The following is an 11,330-nucleotide window of genomic DNA, read 5'->3' on the forward strand; positions in this document are numbered from 1 at the left end:
GAAACTCCGTCTCAAAAAAAAAAAAAAAAAAACCTTTGGGACACAGTAAGTGTGCGTACCCAGCAAATATTTGTTGAAAAGTGCATAAATGAAGGTATTAAGAATAGGCCAGGCACAACGGCTCAGGCTGTAATCCCAGCACTCTGGGAGGCCGAGGAAGGTGCATCACCTGAGGTCAGGAGTTCGAGACTAGCCTGGCCAACATGGTGAATCCCTGCCTCTACTAAAATAAAAAATTAGTCAGGCATGGTGGCACATGCCTGCAATCCCTCTACATGGGAGGCTGAGGTGAGAGAGACACTTGAACCTAGGAGGCAGAGGTTGCCGTGAGCTGAGATCACACCATTGTACTCCAGACTGGAGACAGAGCAAGACTACATCTCAAAAAAATAAATAAACAAAAATGAATAAAACATAAAGGCCAAAAAAGGAAAAATAAAACAAGGGAAAATTACACACAGAATTATATGAGAATTAGCTTTCAAGAAAAATTGGAGAAGAGGATGAAGGCAATGTTTCTGTCAACTAGAAACATCAACAAGGTTAAATGCAAGGACTAATAACTGTGAATATAGAGTATTACAGAACTGTATTATGAAAATTTTTTAGGATTGAACTATTAGAAACTAGCACTTCATATCTAGCCAGCTGATGGTCACACTCCAGGGAAGGGCTGACTCAGAGCTTTCCTGAGGTGGGCTCTCCCTGCAGTTGCTCCAGAGAAAGCTGTCTCTAATCGGGCAGGAGGTGGTTAATATACTCAAGAGAAAACACCTAAGGAATAGCTAACCTGTCAATACTATGCAATCACATGCAAAATTGCCATTTTTGGGAATGTGGAAACCTAAAAGCTGAAATCTTATCATCCAGTGGGTGCAGAGAGAAATTCCCCCAAAGTCTTTATGAGAAGAGGCTCTCACAAAACTTGGGAGATAGAACAGTGGCAAATTACTGGTAATTGTTATGGTCATTGTTCATTTAGGAGCAACTAAAGCCTGCTCCTTGGTAATAACTTTTCTGCATTCCTTAAGAATCAATAAGGCAGTGGATTGACAATTGTCCCCAGGGCAATAAGCCATTCTCTTCTGCATAAGTGTAAACTTGCTGAAAGCAAGAGGTCACTCAAATAAAGAGCTGACCACACCACACCAAGGAAAGGTACAATGCCCTTCAGACATAAAGGAAAGGGGATCAAGCAATTTGTCTCAAGGGAGTCAATATCATGGATCATTTCTGCAATGAAACCAGGTCATCCCATTATCTATACTTGGAAATACAATTTGGAAGACACGTTTGGAAGTTACCCTCTGTGTGAAACCAGCAAAACAATTTGGGTTATTAGCAAACCTTGGCATGGTAGGTGTGCTCTCCATCTTGGAAATTAATCGTGCCAAAAGTATCTGTCGGGCTTTTCGTTGTGTGCTTTTCAACAGACCATTGTTCACTTTCTTTACCCTGAGCAGCTGAGATGGTCCACGCATAATCTATCCCAGCATGATCTCCAATCAGTCGGCCACAGTAACACCTTACATTCAAGACAAAAAAAAAAAACTCACTTCAAAATAGAAAATAGATGCAATGTTCCTACCTTTTTCTAGAGTAATGTATAGATGCCATATAGTATGTCTTAAAACGTCATAAGATTTATATTAGATTTCTAACATAGGACTGTCTTCTAAGTTTAGAAACACTATTAGTGGTTCGCTCCCTTGGCTGCACATTAGGATAATTTGGGGAATTTTTTTTTAAAGGTAGGCATACCTTGGAGATATTGAAAGTTTGGTTGCAGTCCACTGCAATAAAATGAATATGGCAATAAAGCTAGTCACACAAATAGTTTGGTTTCCCAACGCATATAAAAGTTATGCTGACACCATACTGTAATCTAGTAAGTGTTCAATAGCATTATGTCTGAATAACAATGTACACACCTTAATTAAAATAATTTATTTCTAAAAAATGCTATCAACCATCTGAGCCTTCAGTGAGTTGTAACCTATGTGCTGGTAAAAGGTCTTGTCTTAATGTTGATGGTTGCTAGCTGATCAGAATGGCGGTTACTGAAGGTTAAGGAGGCTGTGGCTATGTCTTAAAATAAGGTAACAATGAAATTTGCCACACTGATTGACTCTTCCTTTCACAAAAGATTTCTCTGTAACATGTTATGCTGTTTGATAGCATTTCACCCACAGTAGAACTTCTTTCAAAATTGGAGTGAATATTCTCAAACTCTGCCACTGTTTTATCAACTAAGTTTATGTCACATTCTAAATCCTTTGTTGTCATTTATACAATGGTTATAGGATCTTCACCAGTAGATTCCATTTCAAGAAACCATTTTCTTTGTTCATCCATAAAAAGCAACTCTTCATGTAATCAAGTTTTATAATGAGATTCAGTCACACCTTTCAAACTCCAGTTTTAATCCTAGGTCTCTTGCTGTTTCCAGCAGCTTCTCCAGTGACTCCCTCCACTGGAGTCTTGAACCTCTCAAAGCTGCCATTCATGAAAGTTGGGATCAGCTTCTCCAAAACTCACATTAATGTTGCCATTTTGACCTCCTCCCATGAACCACAAATATTCTTAATGGCTTCTAGAATGAAGAATCTGTTCTAGAAGGTTTTCAATTTACTTTGTCCAGAACCATCAGAGGAACCACTATCTACAGAAGCTAAAGCCATACAAAATGTATTTCTTAAAATAATAAGAGTTGAAATTCAAAATTATTTCTTGATCCATGGGCTACAGAATGGATGTTGTATTAGCAGGCATGAAAACAACATTCATCTGCTTGTGATATTTTCAAAAGAGCTCATGGGTGACCAGGTCCATGGTCAACAAGCAGAAATATGTTGAAAGGAATATTTTTTTAAAGCAGTAGATCTCAACGGTGGCCTTAAAATATTCAGTAAACCATACCATAAACGGATGTACTGACATTCTGGTTTTGTTGTTCCATTTATAGAGCACAGTAAATTTAGTATAATTCTTAAGGGACCTAAAATTTTGGCATGGTAAATGAGAGCAGGCTTTAACATAAAGTCACCAGCAATGATGCTGATAGACTTGCTTGATCCAAGGTTCCCACAAACCTCCAATTGTCTCCTTACAAGAAAGTCAACCTGTCCTTTGAAGCTTTGAGGCCAGACATTGACTTCTCTCTAGCTATGAAAGTCTTAGATGGCATCTTCTTCCAACATAAGGCTGTTTGTCAACATTGAACATCTTTGTTTAGTGTAGGTACCTCAGTGATCTTAGCTAGATCTTCTGAATAACTTAATGCAGCTCCTCCGTTAGCAGTTTTTGCTTCACTCTGAACTTTTATGTTACAGAGACAGCTTCTTTCTTTAAACCTCATGAACCAACATTGGCTAGCTTCAAACGTTTATTTTGAAGCTTTTTCACCTCTCTCAGTCTTCATAGATTGAGAAGAGTTAGGACCTTGCTCTAGATTTGGCTTTCATTTACGGGAATGCTGTGGCTGGTTTGATCTTCTATCAGACCACTCGAACTTTCTTCATATCAGCAATAAGGCTGTTTCTTTCTTTTTTTTTTTTTTTTTATCATTTGTGTGTTCATCGGAGTAGCACTTATAATTTTCATCAATAACCTTTCCTTTGCATTCACAACTTGGCTGTTTGGCACAAGAGGCCTAGCTTTCAGCCTAGCTCAGCATTCAACGTGCCTTCCTCACTAAGCTTAATTATTTCTAGCTTTTGATTTAAATTGATATATGTGAGACTCTTCACTTTACTTCACTAAGTGGCCATTGTAGGATTATTAATTGGCCTAATTTCAATATTGTTGCATCTCAAGATAGAGGGAGGCGCAAGGAGAGGGAGAGAGACAGGATCGGTCAGTGGAGTAGTCAGAACACATAACATTTATCGATTGTTTGCCCCCTCTTACATGGGTGCAGTTCATGACACTCCAAAACAATTACAATAGTGACATCAAAGATCACAGATTAAAGAATGTCGTAACTGATAGAACAATGATGGAATGAAAAAGTTGAAATATTGCAAGAATCATTAAAATGTGATGCAGAGACAAGAAATGAGCATGTGCCGTTGGAAAAATGACATTGATAGACTTGCTCAATCCAAGGTTCCCACAAACCTTTAAATTACAAAAAAAAAATGCAATGTCAGCTAAACGCAGTAAAGTAATACACAATAAAATGAGGTATGCCTGCACCAAAAATCTCTTGTATATTCATGATCATAGCAGCATTATTCTGAATATCCACAAAGTGAAGCAACCCAAATATCTATCAGTGGAAAAGTGGACAAACAAAATGTGGTATATAAATACCAAGGCATATAATTCAGCCTTAAAAGGAAGGAAATTCTGACACATGCTACAACCTGGGAAAAACCTTGAAGACATTATGCTAATTAAAAGAATCCAATTATAAAAAGATAAACAGGCCAAGTTTAGTGGCTCACGCCTATAATCCTAGCAAGTTGAGAGGCTGAGGTGGGAGGATCGCTTGAGACCAAGAGTTCATGACCAGCCTGGGCAACACAACAAAACCCTGTCTCTACAAAAGAATATGAAAACTAGCCCCATGTGGTGGTGCAAGTCTGTAAATCCAGCTACTCAGGAGGCAAGAGAATCACTAGAGCCTGGGAGGCAGAGGTTGCAGTGAGCCGAGATTATACCACTGCACTCCAGCCTGGGCAACAAAGCAAGATTCTGTCTCAAAACAAAACAATAACAAAAGTAAAAATAGCCGGGCGCGGTGGCTCAAGCCTGTAATCCCAGCACTTTGGGAGGCCTAGGCGGGTGGATCAGGAGGTCAAGAGATCGAGACCACCCTGGTCAACATGGTGAAACCCCGTCTCTACTAAAAATACAAAAAATTAGCTGGGCATGGTGGCACGTGCCTGTAATCCCAACTACTCAGGAGGCTGAGGCAGGAGAATTGCCTGAACCCAGGAGACGGAGGTTGTGGTGAGCTGAGATTGCGCCATTGCACTCCAGCCTGGGTAACAAGAGCGACACTCCGTCTCAAAAAAAAAAAGTAAAAATAATTTATCATGTTATGCATAATCTACAACATGTTGAATAAAACCAACAAAAATACAAATATAGAGGGCAGGAATTATAATTTAGATGAGTAAAAAGAGCCTTTCTGACATTTTGGGATGGATGACTTGAAAAAATATTTAAGTAAAAAATAAATAAAAAGAGCCTCTCTAGGAAATCAATTTGACATCAAGAGAGTTCTTATTTATTTAAAATTAATATCAAGAAGCAGAGAAAATTTGTCATTCATTATAAATAATTGAGTACAGTTCCTACTGTGACTTTTACCTCACCTTGGTTAATCAACAGATAAGTATTGGCCTTAGCTGCCTGGATATTAAATTTCTGTTTTCTTTAGCTTTCTTGTCAATGCAAACAAGTCAATTTATGGTCCAGTACATGAATAGACATTTAAGATGCAAATTGTTTGCTTCTTTTTTTTCCTCTATAATTAAAGCACATTCTCTTATTAAAGGGAAATTTATATTTCTACATTTATGTACCTCTTTTGCAAGAAGAGCCCTATTATATCATTTTAAAGTTCTTGCCATACCTAATTCTCATTTAAAACAATTATATTGTTTTCTGGTATGAACTATAGTAACAAATTTTGCCTTTTTTGAAACAGAGTCTCGCTCTTTTGCCAGGTAGCAGGCTGGAGTATGGTGGTGCAATTTCGGCTCACTGCAACCTCCGCCTCCCAGCTTCAAGCAATTCTCCTGCCTCAGCCTCCCAAGTAGCTGGGACTACAAGCACGCGCCACCACACTCAGCTAATTTTTGTATTTTAGTAGAGACGGGGTTGCACTATGTTGGCCAAGATGGTCTTGATCTCTTGACCTCATGATCGGCCTGCCTTGTCCTCCCACAGTGCTGGGAATACAGATGTGAGCCATCGCACATACAGTAACAAATTTTTAAATGAGAATTAGATAAGTATAGCAAGAACTTTAAAAACTGAAAACATGTTTCTTATCTATATTTTAGATTTTTTTTTTTGAGAAGAATCTCCCTCTGTTGCCCAGGCTAGAATGCAGTGGTGTAATCTCTGATCACTGCAACCTCCGCTTCCCAGGTACAAGCAATCCTCCTGCCTCAGCCTCCCAAATAGCTGGGATTACAGGGTGCATCATCACACTCAGCTAACTTTTTTGTATTTTTAGTAGAGATGGGGTTTCACCATATTGCCCAGGCTGGTCTTAAACTCCTGACCTAAGGTGATCCACTCACTTTGGCCTCCCAAAGTGCTGGGATTACAGTCACTTCAGCCTCCCAAAGTGCTGGGATGCACATTTCTAACAAATTATCTTCATCTATTAAAATCTTCAGACCTGGGCTTGTCTAGAAGTTCTAAACAGCCTAGCCACCTATCCCATAGGTCTACAAACAACACATGGCTCCATGCACTAATCTACCATGACATTATTCCTTTCCTACCTTGGGTATACAGACAAGGTGCTGGGCAAGGCCACAATTGTCTTTTCATAGTTAGGTGCTACTATGCACCCACCATCAAGGACACACTTCTTTTGCAACAAAATTTTTCTTTGAATTATTATCAGTTTTAACATTCTCACTTTTTAAAATTTTTACTTTTTGAGATAAGGTCTCACTCCATCACCCAGGCTAGAGAGCAGTGGTGTGATCACAGCCCACAGCAGCCTCAACTTCCCGTGCCCAGTGAATCCTCCCACCTCAGCATCCCGTGCAGCTGCAACTACAGGCACAGGCTATCAATCACCCCCGGCTAATTTTGAGTTTTGCCACGTTGCCCAAGCTGTTCTTGAACTCCTGGGCTCCAGGAATCTTTCTACCTTGATCTCCCCAAAGTGTTGAGATTTTTAATCATTATTTTAAGGTGTTAATTTGCATTCAATATTGTCAAAACCAGGCTGGTCTGTTGCTAGTAGGTTATCAGAACTTACTAACATTAGTGTCACTAAAGTTGGCATACAACCCCCCCACTGCTATATGTATAGATACATAGTCAAAAACAAAGTACACTCTAAACCACTGTCATTCTTGATTTTAAGGGCCATAAGTAACTTTGTGTCTCTGATTAAAGTTACGAAGCCTACACTCAAGAACACTGAAAAATAAATAAATAATAAAATTATGAAGCCCATCTCAAGAAAAAATTATGTATGTAGTAATAGTTCTCCCTCATATTCAGGGCATATGTTCCAAGACCTCCAGTGGGTACCCAAAACTTCTGATAGTACCAAACCTAATTGCTGTCAATCAGAACAGGTTTCTGTTCATGTCTTCCACCCATAAATGCAATGGCTTTTTCATCTTAATTAAGTACTTATCAGAATTATGGCCCTGTGACCATAATTTTGCAACTGAAGGTGCAGTAGTAAAACTAGCATGAACTTCTTTTTCCTTCTTCACAGTTTCATGGATAGAAAATGGGTTTGCACCACAGATGTTAGCAACCTCAGCTAACTTTTCTTCTTACTTTTCTGAGAACTTTCACCTTTTCACTTAAAGAATGCACTTTATGGCTCTTCTTTGGCATGTCCAAATTGCCTGCATCACTACTCTTGCACTTTGAAGCCATTATTAAGTAAACTATGGGTTACTTGGATCCAAGTACTGCAATACCTAGACAGTCAATCTGATAAGCCTGACAGCTACTAAGCCACTAATGGGTGGGGAGCGTCTGCAGCATGGCTAGGCTGCACAAAGGAATGATTCATGTCCTGGGTTGGACAAAGCAAATGGCAAGAGATTTTATCATGCCACTCAGAGTGGCATGCAATTTAAACCTATAAATTATTTTTATCTGGGATTTTCTATTTAATATATTTGGCCCACAAGAAATTGAAACAATGAAAAGTAAAATGTCAGTAAAGTGGGGACTACTGCTTCCAAATTTCTAAACCTTCTTTTATTAAAAATTGCATCCTGGTCCACAGTTCCCCACTAACCACCCTGTCTCCAGTGAGATAGTGACACCCGCAATGCCCTGCCTGAAAGAGTCAATATTATTGACAACTTTTCATTCTAAATTTCAGTGTCTGTATTCTGATGTACAATTAATTCCATGGACTATGTAATGTGCAGTATACATTAGTAAATGTTATATTTAACTTTTACATATCTGCTTATCTGATGACAAATATATCTAGTGAGAAGAAAAAAAATGTAAAGAAATCTAGACAGGACCAGAGCTCAATTTCCAAAATGTCCAAAGACACAACAGAGACAAATACATTCGAGCACATGGTGAAGAAAGGTGGCTAGCCATTATGGACTCAATTATTTTCCAACAAAATTCATATGCTGAAGTCCTGACCCCTAATATGGCTGTATTAATTACCTCCTTAAAGTTAAGTTAAATTCGGCAGGGTGCAGTGGCTCACACCTATAATCCAAACACTTTGGAAGGCTAAGGCGGGGCAGGGGGGTGGATCACTCGAGGTCAGGAGTTTGAGACCAGCCTGGCCAACAAGGTGAAACCTTGTCTCTACTAAAAACACAAAAAATAAGCCAGATGTGGTGGCGGGTGCCTGTAATCCCAGCTACTCAGAAGGCTGAGGCAGGAGAGTCACTTGAACCCAGGAGGCGGAGGTTGCAGCAAGCTAAGATTGTGCCATTGCACTCCAGCCCAGGCAACAAGAGAGAAACTCCATCAAAAAAAAAAAAAAAAAAGTAAGTTAAATTCAGCCATAAGGGTGGAGGACTAATTTGATAGAAATGATGTCCATAGAAGAGGGAGAGATCCCAAGGATGTGTGCACAAAGAGAAAAACCATGTGAACACACAATAAGAAGGTGGCCATCTGTAAGCCAAGGAGAGAGACCACAAGAGAAACCAACCCTGCCAACAACTTGATCTTGGACTGTGAGAAATACATTTCTCCAGAGCTGTGAGAAATGCATTTCTGTTGTTTAAGCCACCTAGTTTGTGGTATTTTGTTATAGCAGCTCTAGATGACTAAAATCCTGGCTATAGAAAAGTGACTTGCAGCTGACAAGCAGTGCTACCCAAAAACAAGAGCTAAAATGCAGCAGCCTAGGCCACAAACAGGAAGCACCTAGGAAGCGATGTGTCCTGGAGCAAAAGCACTGGACCAGGAGATGGCCAACACCGTGCAAATCTCTACTCTCCCAAAGCCTCTATTTCTTCAACTGCAATAATGTAAGAATTGGTTGGACAAGGTGGTCTCTAATACCTTTCCTTTCCTTTCATTGAATAACTGAGAACCTGTGGCAATGCTCACTGTCCAGGACCCTCCTCTGAAAGAGCTGATCAGTAGGAGAAGGATAATTACTGTGCAGCTACTGTACTGAGCAGCATGTCCAGGTAGCACATAGTGAGAAGTTATAGGGGAAACAGAAGTGTCTATAGTTTACAATCTCTTCAGAGAACTAGAAAAGAGCCAAGCATGGTGGCTCAAGCCTGTAATCTCAGCACTTTGGGAGGTCGAGACAAGGCAGATCACTTGAGGTCAGGAGTTCAAGACCAGCCTGGTTAACATGGTGAAACCTCTTCTCTACTGAAAGTACAAAAATCAGCTGTGCATGGTGGCACATGCCTGTAATCCCAGTTACTCAGGAGGCTGAAGCAGGAGAATCTTGGATTGAACCCAGGAGGTGGAAGCTACAGTGAGCTGAGATTGGGCCACTGCACTCCAGCCTGGGCAACAGAGGGAAACTTCGTCTCAAAAAAAAAAAAAGAGAGAACCAGAACAAATACAGGTGATGAAAACTTCAGTGTATGTACAAAGCAACATAAGACCAGGCACAGTGGCTCACGTCTGTAATCCCAGAACTTTGGGAGGCCAAGACAGGTGGATCACATGAGGTCAGGAGTTGGAGACCAGTGTGGCCAACATGGTGAAGCCCTGTCTTCACTAAAAATACAAAAATCATCTGGGTGTGGTAGCACATGCCTGTAATCCCAGCTTCCTGGGAAGCTGAGGCAGGAGAATTGCTTGATCCTAGGAGGCAGAGGTTGCCATGAGCTGAGATCACACGATTGTACTTTAGTCTGGTTAACAGGAGCAAAACTCAAAAAAAAGGAAAAGAAAGTAAGAATATTGGGCTTCCATATGGAAAGGTTCTTAATGTAAAGGGAAGCACAGTAATCCCAAATGTAGAGAATATACAGAATCATAATCTACTAGTGAGAATGGTGTCATCTGACCATCTTTTGGAACAAGTGTCACCCTTCGAAATCAAAGAGCATCTGTTCAAATACAAGGCAAACAATAATTCATCTGCCTGGCTTTTTCTACACAGAACATAAATTGAGGTAACCACATCTGGAGAGATAATGCATTATGCTTTCATAGGACAGTTCTTTAGTGCAATTAAGTATATTTCTAGTCTAATTATCTATTTGATTTGACTTTTTTTTTTTTTGGCAATTCATTAAACTGTAGCAAGGTCCCATAGAAGAAACAGATCTCCAAAATCAAAAAATATATATTCATGTTTGCCCCTTTAGTTCCAACTTTTGAAGTCTCAAAGTACGTATCACCAAAAAGTTCCAAACGCTCACTTTATATAGATGTCAATTCCAGAAGGCGGGTAAAAAAAATGTCAATTCCCTCCCAGATTGTTTTATAAATTCAGTAAAATACCCATCACTTAGAACATTTCACACCATGTTAAAAACAAAAAATAAAATAAATTTAAAAAGAAAGAAGAGACATCAAAATCCTAAAAAGGTTTTTCAGGGAAAATGACAAGGGGATTCTAAAATTTGTATTATGTCAGATGGGTGTGGTGGCTCACGCCCGTAATCCCAGCACTTTGGGAGGCTGAGGTGGACAGATTATTTGAGGTCAGGAGTTCGAGATCACACTGGCCGGCATGGCAAAACCCTGTCTCTGCTAAAAATACACAAATTAGCCAGGTATAGTGGCATCCACCTGTAATCCCAGCTACTCAGGAGGCTGAAGCATGAGAACTGCTTTTGCTTGTGGGAGGCAGAGGCTGCCGTGAGCCAAGATTGCACCACCGCACTCCAGCCTGGGTGACAGAGTGAGACTCTGTCTCAAAAAAAAAAAAAAAAAAAAAAAAAGTATATTATACAACCACTTATTGACAAGGAGGTTTAGGATTATTTTAAAGTACTGCAACATAGTCCAGGTGCATTGGCTCCCAGCATTTTGGGAGGCCGAGGCGGAAGGATTAATTGAGGCTAGGAGTTCTAGAACAGCCTGGGCAACACAGAGAACCCATCTCTATAAAAAGTAAAAACCAGGCCGGGCGCGGTGGTTCAAGCCTGTAATCCCAGCACTTTGGGAGACCGAGGCGGGTGGATCACGAGGTCAAGAGATCGAGA

General features: G+C 40.0%; 1 protein-coding gene across 1 annotated transcript in view; it reads right to left on the reverse strand.

Annotated features, from left to right (window-relative positions):
* Positions 1-11,330, reverse strand: part of TRPM6 (transient receptor potential cation channel subfamily M member 6) — a 161,530-nt gene that overhangs the window by 116,627 nt on the left and 33,573 nt on the right. The window contains exon 4 of the mRNA XM_017543237.2: positions 1,348-1,525. Coding sequence (XP_017398726.1) covers positions 1,348-1,525 — 178 coding nt within the window. The remainder of the gene's footprint in view (positions 1-1,347; positions 1,526-11,330) is intronic.

Source organism: Cebus imitator, unplaced genomic scaffold (assembly GCF_001604975.1).
Source record: "Cebus imitator isolate Cc_AM_T3 unplaced genomic scaffold, Cebus_imitator-1.0 Scaffold150, whole genome shotgun sequence".
Lineage (NCBI taxonomy): Eukaryota > Metazoa > Chordata > Mammalia > Primates > Cebidae > Cebus > Cebus imitator.